The sequence below is a fragment of the Mustela nivalis genome (assembly GCF_964662115.1).
Source record: "Mustela nivalis genome assembly, chromosome: 8".
In the NCBI taxonomy this organism is placed as follows: Eukaryota; Metazoa; Chordata; class Mammalia; order Carnivora; family Mustelidae; genus Mustela; species Mustela nivalis.
The window spans coordinates 40121808-40144395 of record NC_139027.1 but is presented as its reverse complement, the minus strand read 5'-3'; the positions used below and the strand labels follow the sequence as shown (position 1 = coordinate 40144395).

General features: G+C 48.9%; 2 protein-coding genes and 1 long non-coding RNA gene across 4 annotated transcripts in view; 1 reads left to right on the top strand and 2 right to left on the bottom strand.

The window, feature by feature from the left end:
* Positions 1 to 4639, bottom strand: part of LOC309870930 — a 24898-nt gene extending 20259 nt beyond the window's left edge. The window contains exon 1 of the long non-coding RNA XR_014314875.1: positions 3819 to 4639. This is a non-coding gene — a long non-coding RNA (uncharacterized lncRNA). The remainder of the gene's footprint in view (positions 1 to 3818) is intronic.
* Positions 1709 to 9547, top strand: TGOLN2 (trans-golgi network protein 2). 2 transcript variants are annotated; one of them, XM_082743476.1, is made up of 4 exons: positions 1709 to 1858; positions 2034 to 3493; positions 4646 to 4729; positions 6090 to 9547. In XM_082743476.1, the coding sequence occupies exons 1-4, from the start codon at positions 1813 to 1815 to the stop codon at positions 6093 to 6095; spliced, it is 1596 nt and encodes a 531-aa protein (XP_082599602.1). In that variant the 5' UTR covers positions 1709 to 1812; the 3' UTR covers positions 6096 to 9547. The 2 variants fall into 2 exon arrangements, with proteins under 2 accessions (XP_082599602.1, XP_082599601.1); XM_082743475.1 differs by having other exon boundaries at positions 1711 to 1858; positions 8622 to 9547.
* Positions 9534 to 22584, bottom strand: RETSAT (retinol saturase). The gene is made up of 11 exons (XM_082743466.1): positions 22091 to 22584; positions 19944 to 20126; positions 19255 to 19496; positions 18542 to 18743; positions 17879 to 18076; positions 15839 to 15958; positions 12047 to 12185; positions 11712 to 11821; positions 11460 to 11626; positions 11085 to 11244; positions 9534 to 10851 (listed from the first exon to the last, which is right to left on the bottom strand). Exons 1-11 carry the CDS (start codon positions 22260 to 22262, stop codon positions 10712 to 10714), a joined length of 1833 nt encoding a protein of 610 aa, XP_082599592.1. The 5' UTR covers positions 22263 to 22584; the 3' UTR covers positions 9534 to 10711.
* Between the last annotated feature and the right edge of the window lie 4 nt (positions 22585 to 22588).

Here is a 22588-nt window from a genome sequence, read left to right as displayed (position 1 = left end):
TTACCTTGGCTTATCTTTATATAAAAATTTTTATATAATGAACATATGATAATAACTTTGGGGAGTCTTAATTATATGCTAGATACTAGGTTAAATACTTCATATGAAATATCTAATTCTCAATACTTTTATTCCCATTACATAATGATGAAATTAATACTTAACACGGGTGAATTGCCCAAGGTCACGTAAACCATTTCCCTTCAACCTCACCTGGGAAATACCTACACTCTCTGGTCCTCAACTTGAAGGTCCCTGTCTCAATAGAGCTCACAGTTTCTGCACCTTGTTTTCTTGGCATTTCTTTGAATGTGCACTCACACACAAACATACATTCACACATAGTACAACTGTATAAATATTTGGTTAATATTTGTGTTCTCCACTAGATTCCATGCTCCATTAAGTGAGGACCTATCATGTTTGATTCAGCAGCACATATACTAAAATTGGAACGATACAGAGAAGTGAGGACCTATCATTTTTAAAACCAATCTACCAAGCCTCTAAGCTGGCCAATGATTACAAAAGATCTCAAGCAGCAATTAACGTATAAACTAACAGTACTTCAAACAGTGGGATACAAAACTATTTACCCAATGATACCAATTTGGAGGAAAATGAATATGCATGTAAAAACAGAACAAAAAAATACACCCATTAAGACAGAGGGAGAAATAAGTATTCTTACTTGTTTAAAAACAAAACACTAGATGGGGCGGGCACCTGGGTGGCCCAGTTGGTTAAGTGTCTGCCTTCAGCTTGGGTCATGATCCCAGAGTCCTGGGATCCATCCCCAGGTTGGGCTCGCTACTCAGCCCAGAGTCTGCTTGTCCCTCTCCCTTCGCCCTGCTGGTGCTCTTTGTGTGTGCCTCTCTCTCAAATAAGTAAGTAAAATCTTTAAAAAAAAAAAAAAAAAAAAAAAGGAAAAGGAAAAAAAAGCCTAGAAAATAAATAAAACACTACATAGAAACACAATACACTTAGTGGTAATCTGTAGCATGGTAGGGATCAAGAATTTTGATGTATACCTTTTTTTTTTTTTTTTTTTTTAATTTCATTTTGGTTTCTGAACCACTAGAATGTATACCAAAATCAAAAATTTTAGAACGTTTGCAAGGCAGAAAATACACTAAAACCTTGTGATTATCCCGTAAGAGTGGGATAAAGATTTTTCCTATTTCTATAAATACGTTCACTAAATCTTCTACAGCGAACATGAATAACTTTCATGACAAGAAAAAGGCCCTACTTTTTAGAAAAGATCTTTGGGGACCTCGGAGGGCAGTCCCCGTGGGAATGGGATGGCTCCCGCTACAAAGGTGACGGGATGAGTTTCTGTTTCCAGATGGGAGAGACCTGGGCGCAAAACCTTTGTGAGCTACGAGCAAAGAACCGAGAGAAAGGGAGAAGTTAAAAACGTGAGCTGAGGATGGAGCCGAGGCGCCGGGTCCCGGCGACGTCAGGCCCCACGACGTCAGTCCCGTGGGGCCATCTGCCGGCCAGGGAGCTCTGGCTCTGCCAAGATTGTCTCGGAAATACAAGGGGGGTAAAAAGGAAAAGGGGAGTGACGTTTGCGGCGGCGGCTAGGCAGTGAAAAAATCTGGAAAAGAAAGACTGCAGGACCTCTACACGGACGAATACAGCCAAAGCGGAAGCACCAGCCGGTCCGGCCCTCTCCTACCTCTCCACTTCCCCTCACCGGGGTTGCGGCGGAAAGACGCACGCAGGAAAGGGCGGAGCTAAGAATACTAAGAGTTCGCGGACGGATCTCGCGAGAGCAGTAGAGGGCGGAAGCACAGCCTGTGCAGGATGCGGTTCCTGGTTGCGTTGGTCCTGCTGAGCGTCGCAGCGACGGGTGAGACCCCCCCCCCCGTGCCCCCAGTAATCCAGCTGCCACCCCCCAGACCCACCACCCTCACCGCGGGTCTTCCCTGCCATAGCCACCCCTCCGCTTGTCATCACCCGCCTGCCCGTTTGGTTGTTGCCTCAGTCTCTTCTGGCTCTGAAACCAACTGGTTTCTTTATTTCAGTTTCCTTACCAGTAGAAAAGTCCGACAAGTTAAAGCCACAGGCCACGGGCAAGGGCCCTGACGAGGAGCTCCAGCCGCAGGCCGCGGGAGACGACCGTAACAAGGAGAAGCCCAAGCCTCAGTCCACGGGAAACGACTCTGACAAGGAGAAGCCCCAGACGGAGTCCACGGGAGAGGACCCTAAGAAGGAAAAGCCCGAGCCTCAGACCACGGGAGAGGATCCTAAGAAGGAAAAGCCCGAGCCTCAGACCACGGGAGAGGATCCTAAGAAGGAAAAGCCCGAGCCTCAGACCACGGGAGAGGATCCTAAGAAGGACAAGCCCGAGCCTCAGACCACGGGAGAGGACCCTAAGAAGGAAAAGCCCGAGCCTCAGACCACGGAAGAGGACTCTGACAAGAAGTCCCAGACGCAGTCCTCAGGAGAGGATCCTAAGAAGGAAAAGCCCGAGCCTCAGACCACGGGAGAGGACTCTGACAAGAAGAAGTCCCAGACGCAGTCCTCAGGAGAGGATCCTAAGAAGGAAAAGCCCGAGCCTCAGACCACGGGAGAGGATCCTAAGAAGGAAAAGCCCGAGCCTCAGACCACGGGAGAGGATCCTAAGAAGAACAAGCCCGAGCCTCAGACCACGGGAGAGGATCCTAAGAAGGACAAGCCCGAGACTCAGACCACGGAAAAGGACTCTGACAAGAAGCCCCAGACGCAGTCCTCAGGAGAGGACCCTAAGAAGGAAAAGCCTGAGCCTCAGACCGCGGAAGAGGACTCTAACAAGAAGAAGCCCCAGACGGAGTCCAGGGGAGACGGTGCTAACAGGGAGAAGCCCCAGACGCAGTCCTCAGGAGAGGACCCTAAGAAGGAAAAGCCGGAGCCTCAGACCACCGGAGAGGACCCTAACAAGAAGAAAACCCAGACACAGCCCACAGGAGAGGACCCTAACACTGAAAAGCCTGAGCCGCAGTCCATAGGAGATGGCCCTAAAGAGGAGAAGCCTGAGCCACAGTCCAAAGGAGACAGCCCTGATAAGCTGGTCTCTAACCCATCCTCTGCTAAGGAGGAGCCTACCAAGCTTGACCTAAACATACCAGCTGGCAAAGATACCTCTCTGCATGCTTTTAGAAGTGAATCTGGGGAGAGAGAATTACTAGACTCTGACTCCACTTCTCCACAGCAGGAGAAAGATGGCAAGGCTTCAGAGCTTACAGATGTGGAGGCCAAGAAGGCTGAGGAAGGGGAGACAGAACCTGAAAATTCACCACCCGAAGGAGAGAAAGAAATGCCTGGCCTTGCCTCCAGTGAGAACCATGAGGGGACACTTTCAGATTCCATGAATAGGGAGAATGATGACCTTTTTAAGGACAATCTTGGAAGTGCTAGTGCAGAGAGCAGCCACTTCTTTGCCTATCTGGTGACTGCAGCCATTCTTGTTGCTGTGCTCTACATTGCCTATCACAACAAACGGAAGGTAAGTCAAGAATTGCCTTAAGAAGAGGAATGGGATTTCCTCCATCCTGAATTCTTGGTGCGTGCGCAAATATCTATCACTCATCAGCCTGTGAGCACTGGGGGTTTTAAGACAAACTGCAGTTTTTCCTCAGATTCTCCTAGGGCGTTTACTCTCATTTTATAGATCATCTTCTTTCATGTCAGATTCCTTTGAGTACCCTCTGCTGCTGTCCTAGGTGCCAAGTGAGGACCTTAATTGGGTTCTCCTCCCGAAATTGTAAACTTAGATCGTTTACTGCCTCAGAGAACCTGAGTACCTGACAGTCTGTAAGTAGAGTACTTACTTTCCTGTTTCCACTCTGAAGATGGTGCATCGTTTCTGATTTCCTTACCCGAGCTTCTATCTTCCATCTGCAGTCGCAGAAAGAGTGGTTACCTAGTCTTTGACAGCCACAGCAGAGAGCCCAGGACTATCTTCTACAGTCAGTTGAATTTCTGATTAGAAGAATGGCCATAAATTGCATGATTACACTCGTCTTCTACTGTGATAGCAGGGTTTGGTGTGGAGTAATATCTGTTGTTTAGCAACCACTCTGATGACGAAATGACGGCATTTCTCATTGAGCCCTAAGAACTCAGTAGTTTCTATAGCCTGGTTGAAATTGGAGAGTTCAGTTCATGATGTCAGTTTGCCTGTGGGTGTGAGGAATGAGGAAAGACGTTTAATAATATGGTGTGTTTCTTAGGCTACATCCAAATGCTTATCACACAGAAACCTCAGATGTGAAAATGGTAAGGTTAAAATGAAACAAGGAGAAAAAGTACATTTGCAGATAAGAAATAATTATTGCTTGTGGGGAAAAAAGGAATGTCTTATCCTAGAGCTGTCTGGGGCACAGTTGGCAGATCTTTGTGCTTTTGAGTAAATCATACAGACTCCCACAAGCTAAAGCCCAGCACAGTCTTCCTTCATCTGTCATTTCCTGTTTGACAGTATAATAGATTCTGATGTAACTGAAAACTTATAATTTAAAGAGGCCTCTTTGTGGTTGTACTGCTCTTTCACTGTCAGGGTCATTAACAAATGTACTACCAGGTGGTGACCTCTGATTTTAGAGACTGAAATATGCCATTGTAGAGTCACCTGTTAATTTCTTTTTCCTTTCCCCAGATTATTGCTTTTGTCCTAGAAGGAAAAAGATCTAAAGTCACTCGGCGCCCAAAGGCCAGTGATTACCAGCGTTTGGACCAGAAGGTAAGGAAGGGAGCCCCAAGCGTGTGGGAGGCAGATGCAGCCTCAGATAGGCCCAGCAGTGCACTTGCGTTTGACATGGAGGCAGCAGCTGATTCTGGGATGCTGCCGCCATTGCCTATCCCTTTGCAGACCACAGAGCAGAGACATCCATTATATACATGTCTGCAACATGAGAGCTAGATATGTTTTACATCAGCTCCCTCCCTCTTATGTTCTACATCAGCCTCCTCCCTCAACAGATGAGGAAAGTCAGGCCCAGAAACATGATTTTTCCCCCCAAAGTTCATACTGCAAGTTTGTGGCAAAATTAACATTTGATGGCAAGTCTGTAGACACCTGTCCTGTGCTTTTGGCACTGAATCAGCACTTCGCAGATTTTAACCACCTTGGGAATTATGATGGAAAAGCAAAATCTGAATCCTTACCTATTGGGTGGAAGCTATGTTTTTACATTTCTAGGAGTTTCTAGGTGATGCCAAATGCTGGGGAACCATGCATTAGGTAGCAAAGCATTAGACTACACTCCATGAGTACAAATGGGTCCAGAAACAAAAAGACCTGCAATTCCCCAGATCAGCCCTACTAAGCACTGTGGACTAGGTTTCCTGAGTGTGGCCATCCCAGGCCTGTCAGAAAACAGGTTTCCTTCCACCCCACAATGCAGGAGCTGAGCAATACTCTCCCCAGAGGCAGCCTGTCTGAATGGGAGCAGGATACTTCCACTGCCTTTTGCTGCCAGCACTCACCCTTTCCCCTTTTGTGTAGGGACAGTCGGGACATTGGTAAAAAGTGGTTGGTGGCCTGACTTCCTAAAGGGAACACAGTTTACATGTATGGCTCATACCAGCACCAGAATAAGCCACTCAGCTCAGAACATCTTTTTTAACTAGCCTAGTAGGTCAGCTTCAATTTAGCCCTGGCCTACTACTGTTCCAGATAATTGACTTTAAGAATTTATTTCCCTTTCATTTTTTTCTAATTAAAAAAATGCACATATAAACAATTCAGAACAACACAGAATGGCACAAAGCAGAAGCCAGGGTTCCCATAGTTCTTCCACCAAATGTGCATCTTTCTGGTATATGTTTGATTTCAAACTGACTTCTAAGGTTTTATTTATTTGAGAGAGCATGAGCAGGGGGAAGGGGACAAAGGGAGAAGCAAGCTTCCCACTGAGCAGGGAGTCTGATGCTGGACTTAGTCCCAGGGCCCTGGGATCATGACCTGAGCCAAAGGCAGATGTTTGACTGAGCCACCCAGGTTCCCCAATAAGATCTTTTTCCCCCTAAAATCATAGTGAGGTATATTCCTTCTGGAAAGAGATTAATGTTACCAATGAATTGTGTTGCTCTTGTTTCAGATTTGATTTTTCCATTCTTGAGAACTTTGTCCTCCCTGCTGATTTGTTTTTAAATGGAGAGATGAAGAAAAAAGTACTGTGACCTAAGAGACACCCCCTCCTCTAGGATTTGGTGGCAAGTCTGGGCTGGCAGAGGCAAGGGGATTGCTTTGATTTTTGCACCTGCACTTTTGTGACCTTGTACTCCTGTGTCCCCATTATCTCTGCTCGTGTCTTCCATCCTTACCTCCTCTGAATGTGAGTAGAGGGAGTATGTGGGAAGCCAACTGTGACCAAAGGGAGCTCAGCCCCAGGCAGGCTACTGCTGCCGACTGCGTTCCCTTGGGTCTTGGTCATTTAGTAGTTATCCCTTGAAAATAGCATTGTGCCCACTACTATCTTTGTAGACCTAGGAAAATTCTCTGCAGGATGAGATGCTCTTGTACCAAGGCCTCTTACTTGGGGGGGTTGTGCCCTTTACAAAAGATGAAGAGGTGAATGATGACAGGCAAAGGGCGACTTTAACACATAACTCTCTGGAGAGGCTCCAGCAGCAAACCAAAACAGCTTTTAAAAAGTGCTTTATTGCCTGTTAAGTCCAACATGTCTAGAGTAAGTTCTTCACGTTTTTCCAATATTTTCATATTAAGACAAAACTTCCATTTGGTTGTACTGACTGAACTTGGGGATTCTGGAAGTAAGGCTGTAAAGCCATGGTTCCCGTTATAGATTTTTAAAAATATAGTTATGATTTTTGAAATGCTTTGTTCTTCTATACTCACAATTGTAACAAATTTTTTAAAATAGGGTGAGCTCAGGCTTTGCATAAGAAGATGTACAGGAGGGTTTCGGTTTTGATCTGCATTATTTCAAAGGGCTTTTATGAAAGGCTTCCCATAAACTCTGCTTTGCCTTTGTTGCCTAAACTAGACAAAACAGACCTGTAATCAGAAACTAACTGTACTGTCTTTTACCTTAATCTAGTTAATGGTTCTCTGATTGATACAAAATGCCAAGGGTAATTCGTAAAATTTCTCCTTCTAGCCCATATCAGACATTACTAAAATTTAAGAAATTCAGGGGTAACTGAGGTAGTGTCTTGGATCCTGCTGTGGTTTGAAGTTCTCCTTAAATCTGCTCTAGTTGTGCTACCCCATAGTAGCCTAGAGAGAGTTGTTTCTGCAGAGAAAAATTGGAAATCGAATAGCTGATCTCAGGGAAATACAAAGAATGTGGAAAGTGATGGCAGTAGGATGAATTCTGTGCTGTCGAGGAAGCCGGTCTGCAGAAGGGACCAGCCTGTTGTCACATTATCTTGCACCTTGCTTAAAACAGAGCATGGCTTTGACTTGAGATTTATGGAGATAAGGAAGGAATGAATGCTCTTGCATCATTCTCTCTGCCTGTGCACCAACCTTAAAATGCTTTCCTCTCTCTAGGGAATCTTCTGTCAGGTTCTCCTAGCATTCCATAAAACCATGGATCCCCCTGTCTACCTCTCATGGCTTAGAGAAGCAAGCTTTTATGACTCTGGTGTTCAGGACTGTGTAGATCTGCATACTCTCCAGGCCAAAGGCTCCTCTGGGCAGTCCCATGTAGGCTTCTGTGCCTTTTTGTTCTTGCTGTGTCCTCCATTCCCTGGCTTCCCCTGGCTGTTCTTTGCTTAGGGTGCACTCCCTTCTATTCTTCCGCTTGTCTCCCCCAACTCTTCCTTCAGGGCCCAGCTCAGGTTCTCCCACGCACCTTCCTCACTGCCCCCACTACAGAGGATTGGCTCTTTTCATTCTACTCTAAGAACTCCTAATAATGCCAGTCACAAATTTTGCAACTCCCAACAAAAAAGGGCAGACATTATCTGATGTCTCTATCTGGTCTCTTCCCCCCAAAACTAAGCTGTTTGCAGGAGTGCTTGTGGCACCGTCTGCATATCTGCCTACAGGATAATGACGTTCCCTGGTATTTCAGTTCAGTGTCTCCATGCAAAGGACACATTTTCTTTGTTTAGGACATATGAATGTAACTTAAGTAAGGTCTCACACAGCTCTTCCTGGCTACTGGTTGCTGTCCCTTTTTGATGGATTTTGCTTGTAAGGAGAACAGAAAGGTTGGTTTCAGGAACCAAGAGGGTTGGCACCAAGTGGATGCAAAATAAGTATTCTGTGGAGTCTTCATAGTTCCATTTTTTGAGCATCCAAGAAGTATTGTTTCTCGTGCTAAGAGTACGATTGAATTGAAGTTTCACTTTAGAAATTACACTGAAGGAACTCTCTCACCCCTGTGGAAAACTTGTTTCCTCAGGAATTGTCCTTTTGAAGATGAACTCTTGGAAGCATGTTTTTCTAGGGATGATGTGGAGAAGGATGAACTGGCTAAGGCAGGTCTTTCAAGCTGGTGAGGGGAGGGGAGGCACATGGAGCCATGAGAGGCACCCCTATCCAGACAGCTACATGCTTGCTTTCCTGCCCCAGCTTTTGGTTGCAGGGTGATTTCTATGAGGAGGAATCTATGCTTTAGTCATGGATGTCAATAGACGGATTTGTTTTCCTGCTACAGATTACTGAGAGGAATTAAAGAATCCGCTTCCAGACTCGGGGGGAGTGAAGGCCTGTCCATGTAGAAAGGCTGTAACAGCTCGGAAAGACTGGACAACTAGCTATATAAATGCTGACATTTCTTTTCCCGTGATGGCTTTTAATGAAACATTTGGTGATAGAATTATAAACCTCTTTAATTCCCCTGATGGTGATTCTTATTTTTTTCCTCTACTTCATGTCATTTAAATCAAAAAAAGGAAGCCTGCTCCTTGTTTTTACAGGGTAACTTGATATATAATGCTGTTATGTGTATGTGATGAAAGCTAGCACGCTTTGCACATGTTCTGAATCATTTGAACAGGGAGGAAAGTATTTTAGACACCAGACACCAGACCCTTTAGTTCTACCAGCTGTTTTCTGAAAACTCTTGCTGGGAAGGTTGTTTTTGACACTGCCTTACTAAAGGAAGAATCCTGGGAAGAGATTTTTCAGGTTTCATTTAACTGCTTATCCAGAGAAAGACTGAATCTTAGCTCAGCTAGTCCCACAAGTAACCGTGTGAATTTCCTAAATGTCCCTGTTGAGAAACTCCTCTGTAAAGGTGTTAGATCTGAGCTGTGTAGTTTCAAGCTGCCAAAAAGCCAGCTTCCTCACACTCATAGATACTCCTTTAGTTCAGAATTTTCTCATGTTAAATAAATGACTGGAGTTGTTTCCCTTTTTGTTTACCTGATTAGTACAGTGCCACTGTTTTTGCAATGTTTTATATTTTCAGCTTTAACTTAACTATATAATTACTTTTATTTTTTTAAAAGCTTATTTGGTCTAATGATAAGTATTTTTCAGTACATAATGTTTTACTGAGCTCCTCTGAATGCCATTTCAATGTAGCTTTGTATCATTGCACAGAAACCAAAATAAACTTCAAATATTAAAGCTGCAAAATCATTACATTTATTAAAATGGTAATAAAATTGACAGAAATAAGGCTAATATAAGTGAAAGGTAATTTTTTTTTAAAGCCTTGTTAATCTTCCTATCTAATCCCCATGTGTGTACCAGTAAACAGGAACACCATCCCAGGCCTTTGCACACATTCTGTAGCTTTCCACATTCTGATCCTGACTGATTTCCAGCCGCACTGCTCCCTAACAGGCAGCCCATGTTCTGGGTCTAGTAGGTAGCTGGCTAATGTGTCTTACAGTTACCTCTGTGATTGTCCTCTGCTATACGCTTGGCGGGAATGCTCTTTCAGCCTGCTTCAACCCCGGTAAAGTCATCTTTCCACTCCTCTGCCCCCACTGCTAATGTTACCCTTTGCTGTGGATTTTTGGAAGATAAACCTTAAGGCTCAGGTACTGAGCTCCGTAAACATATCTTGGTGCAGACCCAATGAAGACCCAGTGTCACCTTGGAAGTAAGACGAACCTAGGGCCTGTTGTGTATGAATTGGATATGCTAACATATACCTTGCTGGCAAATGTCTTTACCTCCACACCCACACCGAGCCCATCATAGGCATTTCCTCGACCCTCTGAAAGAGCCATTGGAACCAACAAAAATGGGGTCTGGGGGCCTCTGAACCTATGGAACTACAACCAAAACCATGCCCAGGTTTGGACAAAAGCCTGTTCAGGCCCTCTTTACCCTCAGTTATGTGGAGCTCCTGCAGCGCAGCGTGGAGAATGGGAGAGGAGAAGCCTCGGGACAGCTGGCCCAAGCTGCTTCAGCTGGCCCATGATTTTGAAGGTTCTCTCCACCTGACCAAAAGAATACTTGACTCTTGACAGCTTGGAGCTGGGAGGTATGAGAGTGTGGTATGCAAAGCACTGCTTGACAAGAGGAGCTCTGCAAGGCACTGACCCACCCATACCAGGTGTTTCAGCAGGGACATGTTGGAGGCATGAGAGCTCATCATCGGCCAACTGGAAGAGCCGTAGCTTGAGAACTATGATCTAAGGACTGTGACCTGTGTGTCAGACCTCTAGTCAGAAATAAAACAAATTAGAGTGCTTTATGTGAGGAAGGAACAGGACAGAAGGACACCATGGCTAATCAAGGGCTGAGCCATAGCGCTGGTGGGACTCCTCAGACCCACTGCTTACTGAACTAATGCTGCTTCTTCTGTGCATGGATCCTTGAGTGAAGCTTCTTAAGGTCTAAGTACAAGTTCCGCTTCAGGATGGCACTGCAGCACAGCAGAGCCCCTTGCAAGGCTCCCATCAACCCACAGGTGAAGATATCCTGGCCTAGGGGACAAGAGCAAAGGCCCATGAGCACCTTCCCACAAGGAGGATGGGGAGCAAGGGCTGTCATGGTCATCCCTCCCAGCTAGGCCACCCCAGATCCAAGCCTGCTGGGGCAGCCCATCCACGTGTGGAAGGCTGTAGGGAACAGTAGGACCTAAGGACAGAACAAAGTACTTGGGGTGACAGGGACGCCCAGGGTCTCAGGCCCTGGAGAAATGGGGCAGTCCACGTACCTGTCAGGTAGAGGTTGGGAATGGGGGTTTGGGCCCTCATGGAAGCTATCACGTGAGGATGTAGGCGATCCAGGTCATGGTCCGCCCCGTAGCAGGCACCTCGGGGAGCAGCCAGATAGAACTGGTAGGTCAGTGGGGACCCTCCGGCCACACTGTCCACCTGAGGAGACAAAAAAGGTAACCAAGAGGTGGGAGTGGGGCCTAATAAGGCCCTCCCCTCCTCCCTTTTCTGCTCTCCCTGACAGAGCTGTCTGTCGGCATGGGTTCCCTTCCCTTCCCCAAGCTTGGCTGTCTCCGGGCTTTACTGCCCTCCCCAAAAGAAAAAGCAGAATTGTCACCAATTTGTTGCCATGAGCATATAGTCTACTGTCCTACCTTCCCCTCTAGCTGTGGGAACAGCCTCATGACAACCGACAGGGAGGCTTCGACAAAGGAGTTTTTGAGGGTCTCATAGTCACTGCTCCGCCGTCCCTTTGCTTCCTCCCGCCATTCTTCAAACCACTCATAGCAGGTGGGCATCAGCACGATCATCGTGGACCGTTCTGGGGACACAGAGCCGGGCTTATTAACCCCAGGCCCCTTCCCTGTTCCAGCCCCCACCCCCACCCCCAGGACCCAAAGCCCCACCTGGGAACCGGTCCTCCCAAGTGGGGTCCTTGGCTGATGAGGAAGAGATGAAGAAGATGGGCACGTGTGCCGCAGCCTTTTCCCTGGGCGCCGAGAGGTAGTGCTCCATTCTGCAGGGGAGGAGCATGGCTGCCAATCCCCAGGCCTCGCTCACTGCCACTGCACTGCCCAGAGGGTACGTCACCCCCAAGGACACCCCTCCCCAGGGACAAAGCTGAGTCTTAGTCCACATCCTGCTGCGGATTCTCCCAGCATGAAGGGGAGGAAGCAAGAGCCCTGTGGGCCACAGGCCCCTGCTGACCCCCTCTCCCCCCCCATGTGCACACACGCCTTACGCCTTGTCGAGGTCTGTGTCGAAGCAGACAAAGTAGTTGGTGGACTGTAGCCCTAAGTCCTCCTTGGTGCCTCGAAGGCTGATGAAAACAGAGAAGGCACCCAAGCCAGGCCGCACCATCTCCAGCTGCTGCTTCACACCTGCCAAAGTGTCAGGGCTGCGTGACCTGGGGCTGTGGTGGCCGCTTCCTGCCCTGACCTTGCGGATGCCTGCTCACTTTACCCTCGGCAGCCAGCCTAGCACCTGGGCCATTTTCACAGCTGTTACTTCAACACTGACTTGGCGGGGGGAGGGAGCTGCTCTTCCGTCTCCTGCCTGTAAAGAGCCCAACCCCAGGCTCCCACTCTTCTGCCTTCTCCCACCTCTGCTCGAAACACCCCTAGAAGCCCGGGAGGCTCAGCTTCCCTAAGCTGGCCCAGGGTCACAGGACAGTCTCAGGCCTACTGCCTCCAGCCTCCCCCTGATGGCTTTAAGTCATGAGCGGACTACTGTGCTCCACACTATACAGACCACACATATGCACAGCACTTTGTTACAAGCCTTGATTTCCATATAACATTTAATACAAGCCATCTAATGAATGACTATGCATAATTCCTCATGATCCATTCAGGCAGTACGAGACCTCAACGTGGTAAGCGATGCATGTGAACAAATGCAAACAGCATTACTGACACCTAATGTTTAGAATTCAGGTAGGGGAGGAGGGAAGAGCACCCTGGAGGAGGGTGACAGACTCTTCTGAGGGCTATCTGATGTCCCCTGGACCTAAGCAGCTTCCCCACCTCTCAACAAATGACCCCAGACCAATTTTCTGGAAGTGGCTCCCACAAAGTCTTCTCCTTCGTTCCCATTCCCAGGACCATCACCTGCCTGAAGGGTAACTCGCCCACTGGCTGCTCTGCTTAACTTGTTGAACAAGTATTTGTTGAGGACCTAAAATGTGCCAGGTCCTCTCCTAGGCCTTGGTGACACTACAGGGTATCAGATACAAAGCCTGTCTACTGGAACAGCAACTGTTCCTGAAAGAAGTTGGCTTTCCCCACAGAGGCCACAAAGAACTGAGCAATCTGTGTAGGGTGCACATAGAAAAACAGGCCACTTCTGAGCCTATGGCATGCTAACGATGGCAGCGGGACTGTAGGTGCTCGCTGATGGGGGAAGGGGAGCGCGGGCTTCCAGAGCCACAGGAGGGCGCCTGGGGCTACTCTGGAGCTGCAGGGGCACCGGTGACCCGCATCCCAGCATCTAGGGCTGACTACACTGCCAGCTCCCCCCTCACCAGGTGCAGTGGGGGTGGTCATGGGGAAGACGGGGGGGGGGGGGGGGGGGGGGGGGGGGGGGGACAGGGAATGAGACAGTCTAGGTCTCATAGGCCCTTAAGAATGGCCACCACCTCCAGCCAGACCCTCCTTTCCTTTTTCTCCAACTAGAAGGATATGATCCACAAACCACATACCTGGCAGAAAACAAGAGCCTAGAGTTCCAAATCAGGCACACAAGGATGACATCAAGGCTGTTTTTCCCAGGCCAGCCTCAGCTTCCCTACTGGTACTGTCAGACCAGTCTTCCCCACTCAGACAACTTCCCCTCCAAACCATCCCCAGAAACCTCCTCAAGGCTCAGCAGTGGAATTAAGAAAAGTGCTCCCATTTACACAGGCTCCCTCTGCCTGACCGCCCCTCCTCCACACTTGACGGCAACTGGCACTGCCTGCCCCAGAGGCCACCCAGTTCTCATCTTTGAGAGGGAGACAGACCCATGAGAATCCCCAGCCCAGAGCAGCTGGAAACAAAGGAGTCCCAGCACCTGGGGTGTGCTGAGTTAGGCATCCTCACTGCCACTGAGAACTGAAATGTTCTCAGACTGGACTCATCTGAGGCCGCATTTAACTCCCCACCCAAGTAGGACAATTGTTTTTTTTTTTTTTTTTTTTTTGCCAGGTGGGCCTGGTGCCATTAGATAAGACACATAAAGCAGCAAATGTTGTAACTGTAACCAGATAGTGAAGGGAGAGCAACATGGCTGCTGGGGGAGGAGGTGTGGGAGAGAGGGGAGGGTACAGGGACCCATCAGAGGACAGGGCCAGGGTTCAGAGTTCCTGAGAGACTGCCAGGCAGCAAGTACCAAAGGCAAAGTCCATCAGTCCACAGAGCCCTGCCCAGCTGCCCTGCCACTGGCCAGTCTGCCTCAGCCCACTCAGCCCATGTGGTGTGAGGGAAGGGAGGCCTTTGCTGGCACAGATGCTGGCTGAAGCCCAGCTAAGTGAGGCCAAGAGATGAGAAGGCTGGATTTTGGTCATACACATCTCGTGCCTCAGAGACCATCATGGCTGCCACCTGTCCTCTCCCCTGGAAGGACCCAGGACATCACTTTTCTACTGAACCCACTGTGCTGCCCACCTTCCCTGGCTCCTCCAGAGCAGCCACAGGCCCACCCTCTGGAGGGGAGAGCTCCTTCCCACTGCTCTCTGGGCACCCCCATGTACCAATGAAGGCCATGGTTTCCACCCCAACCACATCTGGAGCTCTTCCTCACTCTCACCTCCCACCCCAGCCAGAGGCCTTTATCTAGAACTGTCTCTTACCCTCCTGGACTACAGATCCCCTCCCCGCCAACTGGCCTCCTGTCCTCAGATCATACCAGTAGCTTCTAGTACGTGACATTCTAAAGTCCAATTCAAAATCATAACATCTCACTCAACTCTGGCTCGGCTACTCTGTTCCCTGTAGGCTGGCTGCTCTCCTGCCTCTTTCCTTTTGTCTGGAAGCTCCACATTCCTTGGTCCAGAGTGGGCCAAGAGCCAGTCAGACACACCAGTGTTCTCATCTCAACTTGGCTACTTTCACCTGGGTGGCCTCAGGAAGTCACTTCACCTCACTTCTCCACATGCTGCGTAAACATTAGGATGATGACATCTCCCAGGTGGCAATGAGGATCATGTCATGTCAATGACAAAGGGAAAGCCTCTCACACAGACTTACCAAGGGAGGGCTCACCTGTGGCTATGCCTATTGACCCCTCGCCCCTAAAATCAGGCTTCTCGATTTTTGGACACAGTCTATCAGAAGAGATGATCACATTGAGTATTATTTCTGTCTGGGTCCCAGATTTCAAGCACAAGCCCAGAGCTCAAGGGACAGAAGAAAGCCAGAAGGATACTCCTCCTGCAGCCTCAGCCCCAATAAGAAGCTGGTTCCTGAAAGAGGCAAAAAATATAACTTTGGATCCCCAATAAAACACACAATAGTTATAGCAAGACCTTCTTCTCCATGCCGGCCTTAGCTTCCCTTACTGATACTGTCAGACGAGGCTTTCCCATTCAAAATAAGTGAGAAATTAAGGAGAAAAGTAGGATTCATACCACAAACTTAGTGAAAACCCAAGAAATGTTCCTTTAGGATGCCACCCACCCTCACCAACTGTGAGAGAGATGATTTAAGATCTGGAGAAGTTAGAAATGGGCAATCTGGAATGGAGCCTTGAAAGAGGAGAGGGCAAAGTAAGTGAGGTTATAAGGGAGAGAGGGTAAATATGCCAAGAATGGAATGAGAGAGAAGGACCAAGGGCTCTTTGGGGGGTGACACAATACAAGGGAAGCTGCTTCCCAACCCCTACGCACAGAGGCCATGCTGGGAAGAGATGCTGGAGACGGCATGCTCGTGCTCACCTGTTCTGCTCAAGGACGGTCACAGGGCAGTCAGGAAGAGCAAGAGCACCAGCCGGGCTGGGCAGGCTAGCCCCAGAGGGGTGCTGGTGGGAGCTCGGAAGAGCAACGCAGCCCAGTCTTTACCTGGCAGGCAGCGGGCGTTCTCAGGTAGCAGGTACTTATAGGTATTGAAGAGTCCTGCGTCGGAGATCACGATGGGGCAACAGATGTTCACCAGCTTCTGACCATTCTTCACAGTGACGCCTACAGGCACAAGAGCTTGGCTGAGGTTCTGCGCACTCCAAGAAAGGTCCAGATCTTGCACACATCTCTCCCAGCCTACATTGCATGTTCTCAGACCTGGGCATCCAGCCCACCCAGGTCCAGGTGGGCAGGCTCTGGGCCAAACTGCAAAGTGAGTACATCTTCACCTAGCCCAAGTCACTCCTGCCCTTACTTTCCCTGGCTCTCTCCCCATGTAGGTACCCTTTTCTTTAGCCAAACCCAACAACCTGCACACTGACCCCAACAAAGCTCATGCGCTGAAGTTCTTCCACTGGAATCCCAGGCCCTTCTTCACTGCTACCAGAGTTCTATCTCCAAAATACTCTGAAAACCTCTGGTGTCACCACAACCTCTGTAAGATAAACTCCAAAGTCTTATACTGGCCTTCCAAGGTCTGGGCCCTTCTATGTCTCCAGTCCCATCTCTGGCCGTACGCACTAACCTATTGAGGACAGCATATGAAGCAGCTGATATTCAACCATATTTGACCTATAAAAATGGCAGTTTCTGGGGCACCTGGGTGGCTTAGTTGGTTAAGCATCTATTGGATCTTGATCTCAGGATTGTGAGTTCGAACCCCACGTTGGGCTCCACTCTGGGCATGGAGCCTACTTAAAAAATAAAAGGCAGTTTCTTAGGGTTCAAGCTACTACTTCCAGATGTCTAAAAATACTCAGCTCTTTCATACATCTGTTCTTTTGCACATGCTATTCCCCTTGCCTGGAATAACATCCCAAAACCTCGGGCTAGCTTCTTCTCACACTTTACAAGCTGTTCTTCCACTGGCTCAGGCTCAGGCACCGTACCACTCCTTCCTCCATCCTTAGTATGTGTCTCTATTTGACACTTTAAATTGTGTCTCAGTGATCTCCCCTATGAGGCTGGAAACTTCTTGAGTTACAGATTTTCTTTATAGCCATCTTATGTTTTTATCTCCATCTTTTATCACCTTGTACCTGAAAAATATAAGTAATATTCTGAACCGAATCTAATTAAACCCATCAACCCTTGCTTCATGAACCTCTTTCGGCTGGAAGAACTTGCTCTGGACATCAGAGAAAATCTCGCACAACTGACAGCCACCTCTTTTTTATCCCGGCAATTCCTGGTCTCTTCTACACATGCGTTCCCAGAGACTGCTCATGGCTTTTTCTCCCTTGATGTATGTGTTGTGTGTGTGTGTGTGTTGTGTGTGTGTATGTACTAGGCCATCCACTCCCCTAATCCTCCTTGCAAGATTCCTCTGGTGAGTTCACTGTCACATCAGCCCTATTCTCTCAGGCCTCTCTCTGTCTCCTTCCCTGCTGCTTCAGGCAGCCCCTAGTCAGGGATGGCCTGTTCGTTCTCTGAGTCCTTCCCTGCATACACCCTCCCCTCACAGAATTAATCCACAGCGCAATTTTGACTCTCTGTGCAGGCACCAGGAAAGACCTGAGCCAGGCTAACGAGATTCTTGGCTCCACCTGCCATTTACAGACCGAAGCCAGGGCATCTGGCTGGCCTCCACACTGCCCTTTGGAGTGCGTACGTTACTTATTCATTCCGTCACTGAATAGGAACCTGTTGAGCCTCCATTATGTGCTAAGATCTACAAAGATAACAGAGATACAGCCCCTATATTCAAGGAGGTTATGGATTACCAGATAACTATTTTACCTATTGAATAAATGATTATATACTGTCCTTTGGGGGAACAGTCAACCCTTTATTCTTCCTGCCTCCTTTTTTCACCTCCAGACTAATCCCTCTCCTCAAGCCCCTGCTCTGGGCAGTTTCAGCCTTGAACTCCCCTTGTGATCAGTTCTTCTCCACCTTGTGACCACAGTTTTGATTCTCTCAGGACCCCAGTCCTGTCCCACCCTAGCCCAGGGACCAGGAAGCAGGATGTAGGGCTCTCACCACAGGCTTTCCCAGCTGAGTCCAGCAACACACTCTGCACAGTGGCATGGGTCAGGACAGCACCCCCAGCCCGCTGAATAACAGGGATGGTGTGGAAAGCGATCTCACTGGTACCCCCTCGGGGATAAAAGGCTCCTTCTATGTAGTGGTCAACCACCAGAGCATGCATGGAAAAGGCACTGTGGTTGGGGGTCACACCTACAGAAGCAAGGAAGGGGTGATGAGGTGAGAGCCGGCAGCAGCACCATTTAGAAAGGAACACAGTTTCCTGTCAAAAATCACACAGCCTGAGTCGACCCATCCCAGGATCCACATGATTCCCAGGGTTAGGGCAGCCAGACGGCCTATTTCCATTCAAATAGAGGGCAACTGACAGATCCTGGGGCTGGTGGGAATGTCCTCCCTGCAAAGTGCCATGTTGCCAAGATGAGGGAGGACATTGTCGGTTGGAAAGGAAAACCATCCAGGGCACGGATGACAGAATCTTTTACCAGGGAGTCCAGAAGGTAGGTGGCCAGACTTGTTATCTGGAAGCTCCAGAGGGCCTTGGGTATATACTGCTCCATCTCAGTTAGTCAAGCAGGCTCAGGAAGAAAGACTGAGAGCCAAGAGGGCAGCACCTCCTCCTCCAGGAGCTGCCCAGGACCCAAGGCCAATACCCACCATAAGTGGGGAAGATATAGCTCAGCACCGCCCGGAGCTCCGGGGAGGCAGGCAGCTGCCACAGGACGTCAGCCAGGCTCTGGGTGGACGCACGAAGGAATGGAAAGAAACGGGTGAGCGGCCCACATTTGCTGATGAGCTGAGCTAAACGCAAGGGGAGCATCTTCAACAGGACGGCATGGATAGCTCCACGGGACACCACCTGAGGGAAAACATGAGCCCTGAGAACAGGTCCCATATCTAGAACACTGTCAGGAAGTCACCATTCCAATAGCCAGCACCAGCCCCCAAGCAGGGCCCAGCACCACTTAGACCTGGCTGAACTTGGGTTTTTAAAATTCCGTCTTCCGTGAATTGTTCCCATTCCACATTCAGATAAGACCTTCTCTGCTTTTCAGTTTTCTGACCAAATTTCTTTTGAAAAATCCCATCTAATCTCAGAGGAAGTAAAAAAGCCTGTGATCTGACCAAGTAGAAGCTAGCCTTGTCAAAAAGGAGACCAGGGTGCCCCCCAGAGGCCAGAGTGAGAATGGCAGCCGCCAAGCCCAGGGTCCAGAGACTGGACCCAACTAGGCACTGAGGCCAACTAGGGATAGTGGCTGAGTTCAGGGCAGACTTGACTGTTTCTCCCTTCTTGCCAGGGAGTCGCTCCACTCATGAAGAAGGTCAGCCTTGTCAGGAATAAACAGGGGTCCTCATTATGGCCATGTTACCTTAACCAGCTTTACATATTTGTCAATGGCAGCTTCTTCCTGGGGAAACTTCTCCTTGAGGCCCTGAATGTAAGCTTTCTCCCCACTGTACATGGGGAACTCCTTTCGGCCATTGGGCCCTTCTAGTACCATGATGTCAAAGGGAGAGGACAAGGCAGCCCAGTCCAGCTGCCCCTCCGTGATCTGGTCCAAGACCAAACGGCAAATCCCGTCCTCTTGCATGGACCCAACATAATGGATTCCTATTGGGAGACAGAAAAAAAAGGTGTCATGAGATAAGAGGACTGACCCCTGGAAAGGTGGATAAGGAAGCAAGGTGAAAGGGGTAGTCCTGCCTGTCTGAGTCCCCCGCCCGGAGGGTACCACCGACCCTTTCCGTGGGGAGGAGTTGCAACAGAAACCACCAAATCTCTGCCCACTTCCATACCCAGTGGTTATGGCTATCAGGCAAAGTGGTGCCTCCGAAACATTGTTCCCATTCCACATTCAGATAAGACCTTCTCTGCTTTTCAGTTTTCTGACCAAATTTCTTTTGAAAAATCCCACCTAATCTCAGAGGAAGTAAAAAAGCCTGTGATCTGACCAAGTAGAAGCTAGCCTTGTCAAAAAGGAGAATCCTCCCATAATGGCTTCCCCCAGCCTCCTGAAGACAGAGCCATGCTCCCAGCCCCTTCCCACATAAACCTTACCTGTGTCAAACTCAACACCTTTCTGTCCAAAAGTATGACAGCAGCCTCCAGCCTTGCTGTGTTGTTCCAGCACCAGAACTCGCTTGCCAGCTTTGGCCAGAATCGCAGCTGCAGCCAGGCCCCCAAAGCCACTGCCAATCACCACTGCATCCAGATTCTCTGGCACTTGGCTGGCTGAGAAAGCTACCGCAGAGGGAAGAGTCAGAGGGTGAGCTTCTCAGGCAGGGGCAGCGAGAGAGCAAAGAGATAGAAACCAAGGAAGACTCCACTCGCTTATACAATGCAAGTGAACTCTAGGGAGTTCGGCATGGAGTGACTGACTAAAATAACTCCACCCGTTCACCTGGGAAATTCTCAGGGACCAGCCAGGCAGATTAAAGACAGTGATTTGGTTTGAGTTAGATTGATGTAATCAAAACCCATATGTACCTGGGGAGTCTCCCTACTATCAAAGAAAGTAGGAATCAGTAAACCACAACACAAACAAAACCAGAAAGCTGTCAGTAATACAGGCTGAGAAACTTCAGTGCAGATAGAGAGCTGAGAAAGAAAGAAAACGAGGAGATGGGGGACAGAAGAGAGTGTTGTGGGCAGGCTGCTGGCTCACGGAACTGTCCATTCACAAGCTGGTTATCTTTGGAAAACACAGGGTCTGTTGGCACCAGTGGAGCAGCCTGGTCCTATGATGATTCTTCACGATCCCCAAGCAGAAGCTTGAGCAGGACAGAGCTGAGAAATCATAGCACCACCCCCTTAATATCAGAAAAGGCTAGAGGCAGAACTAAGGGGTCACACAAGATCTGTTCTTTAAAGATCACTCCTGAAGAATTGAGATTTGGAATTTTTCAGACTGCACAAGAACTTGGAAAACTTGGGCACCTGGGTGGCTCAGTGGGCTAAGCTTCTGCCTTCGGCTCAGGTCATGATCTCAGGGTCCTGGGATAGAGCCCCACATTAGGGCTCTCTGCTCAGCAAGGAGCCTGCTTCCTCCTCTCTCTCTCTCTCTCTCTGCCTGCCTCTCTGCCTACTTATGATCTCTCTCTGTCAAATAAATAAATAAAATCTTAAAAAAAAAAAACAACTTGGAAAACTTTTCAAACATTTTTAGAGAAACAAGCACATTTTATATCACAACCCAGGTTATAAATAAGTATATAATATAAATACCTGAAACAGGAGTTTCACAATTCAACAATTCCCAGAACTATGTATGATGACTCTGATAGTTTCTATTCTATCACATTTTGAAATCCAAACCGCAAAATCGAATTCATGACCCACTGATAGATGACAACCTAGTGTGAAAAAGTTATACTAGTCACCTAATTTTTAGATTAACCCAAGATTAGTGGAGTGACTTGCGAATGGTTATGCAGTAAATTAATGACAGAGTTCAAGCTAAAACCCTGATCTCAGAAGTTCAGACTAATAGTCTTTCCACTTAAAAGAGTATTGTGGCCGCCTGTATCACAAGATGTGTCACACAGAATTCTAAAATTTACAAGTGGTAGGGGCCTTGGAGATCAAAGAGGAGATCTATTTTTTTTTTTTTAAGACAGAACTCCTTCTTTAAAGCTTTTGAGGAACCCCAAAATATGTCCTAAAGATGAGAGTGAAGATACTCTGGTTGACCAAGGAGAAGCTCTGAGCTTGAGGCATCCTGTTGAGGTTCTTCCAAAGTTTTAGAACCAGAGTTTGACCATATAATTTGGGAGGAGGCATAACCAGTCAAATCACTTGATGGGCAAAATACAACTTCCCACACAGGTTGTAAGAAACGTGCAGCTCCTCCACGCCTCTGAACCATTGAGGTAGTGTAGGTGAAAAAAGTTAAGGTCCTATAAACTAAATGGGGGGAAGGTCTCTTGTCTATCCTGCAGATCGTGGACCTGTTCTTGGGTATACCATGACCTTGGGATGCTGAGACCGGACCGCGCCCATGGAGCCACTAAGGCCTAGGGCCTGCCAGGGCTAAGGCTCCCAGCGGTAGCAGATACTAAGGCGGGACGCTTCCCCGTGCAAGGAAGCCCTCCTAACGCTTTACATTTGGGAAACTGAGGCCCAAGTAGACAGCGGCTTGCCCTGTCGGAATGGGAATGCAAGCCACCCAAGTGCAGCCCTGGAGCTCAGGGTCCCTTCCCGCTGACCTCGCTTGAGAACCTTCTTCCTGGCCTCCTTGTCGGTCACCAGCGGCGCGGGGGTACGCCTGACGTCCTCGGAGAAGGGGTTCGGGGAGCCGCCTGCGGACAGGCGCAGGTGCCCTTTGCGGAAGACCGCCAGCAGCAGCAGGGCCAGCAGCAGCAGCAGCGAAAGCCACATGGCGCTGGCGGGGTCCGAGGACGGGGTCCGAGGACGGGGTCCGAGGACGGGGTCCGAGGACGGGGTCCGCAGCCTCCGCGCCCAGCTTCTGCGTCGGGGACTCTGCCGCGCCTCTGAGTCCTTCTGGGCTGGGCGGGGAGACCGGGATTGGGAGGAGGCGGAGGCAGTCTCGACCACTGATAAGCCAGACCTTTCTGGCAGAGAGCTTTGAGTCCGGCGCAGACTGACCCTCCCAGCGGCTCGTAAGGCTCTCGCGGTGCCAAGCGTCCTTGGCAGCGGGGAGGTGGGGAGCTTGCGGTGGAGAGGCGGCGCGGGGACGCGGTGCG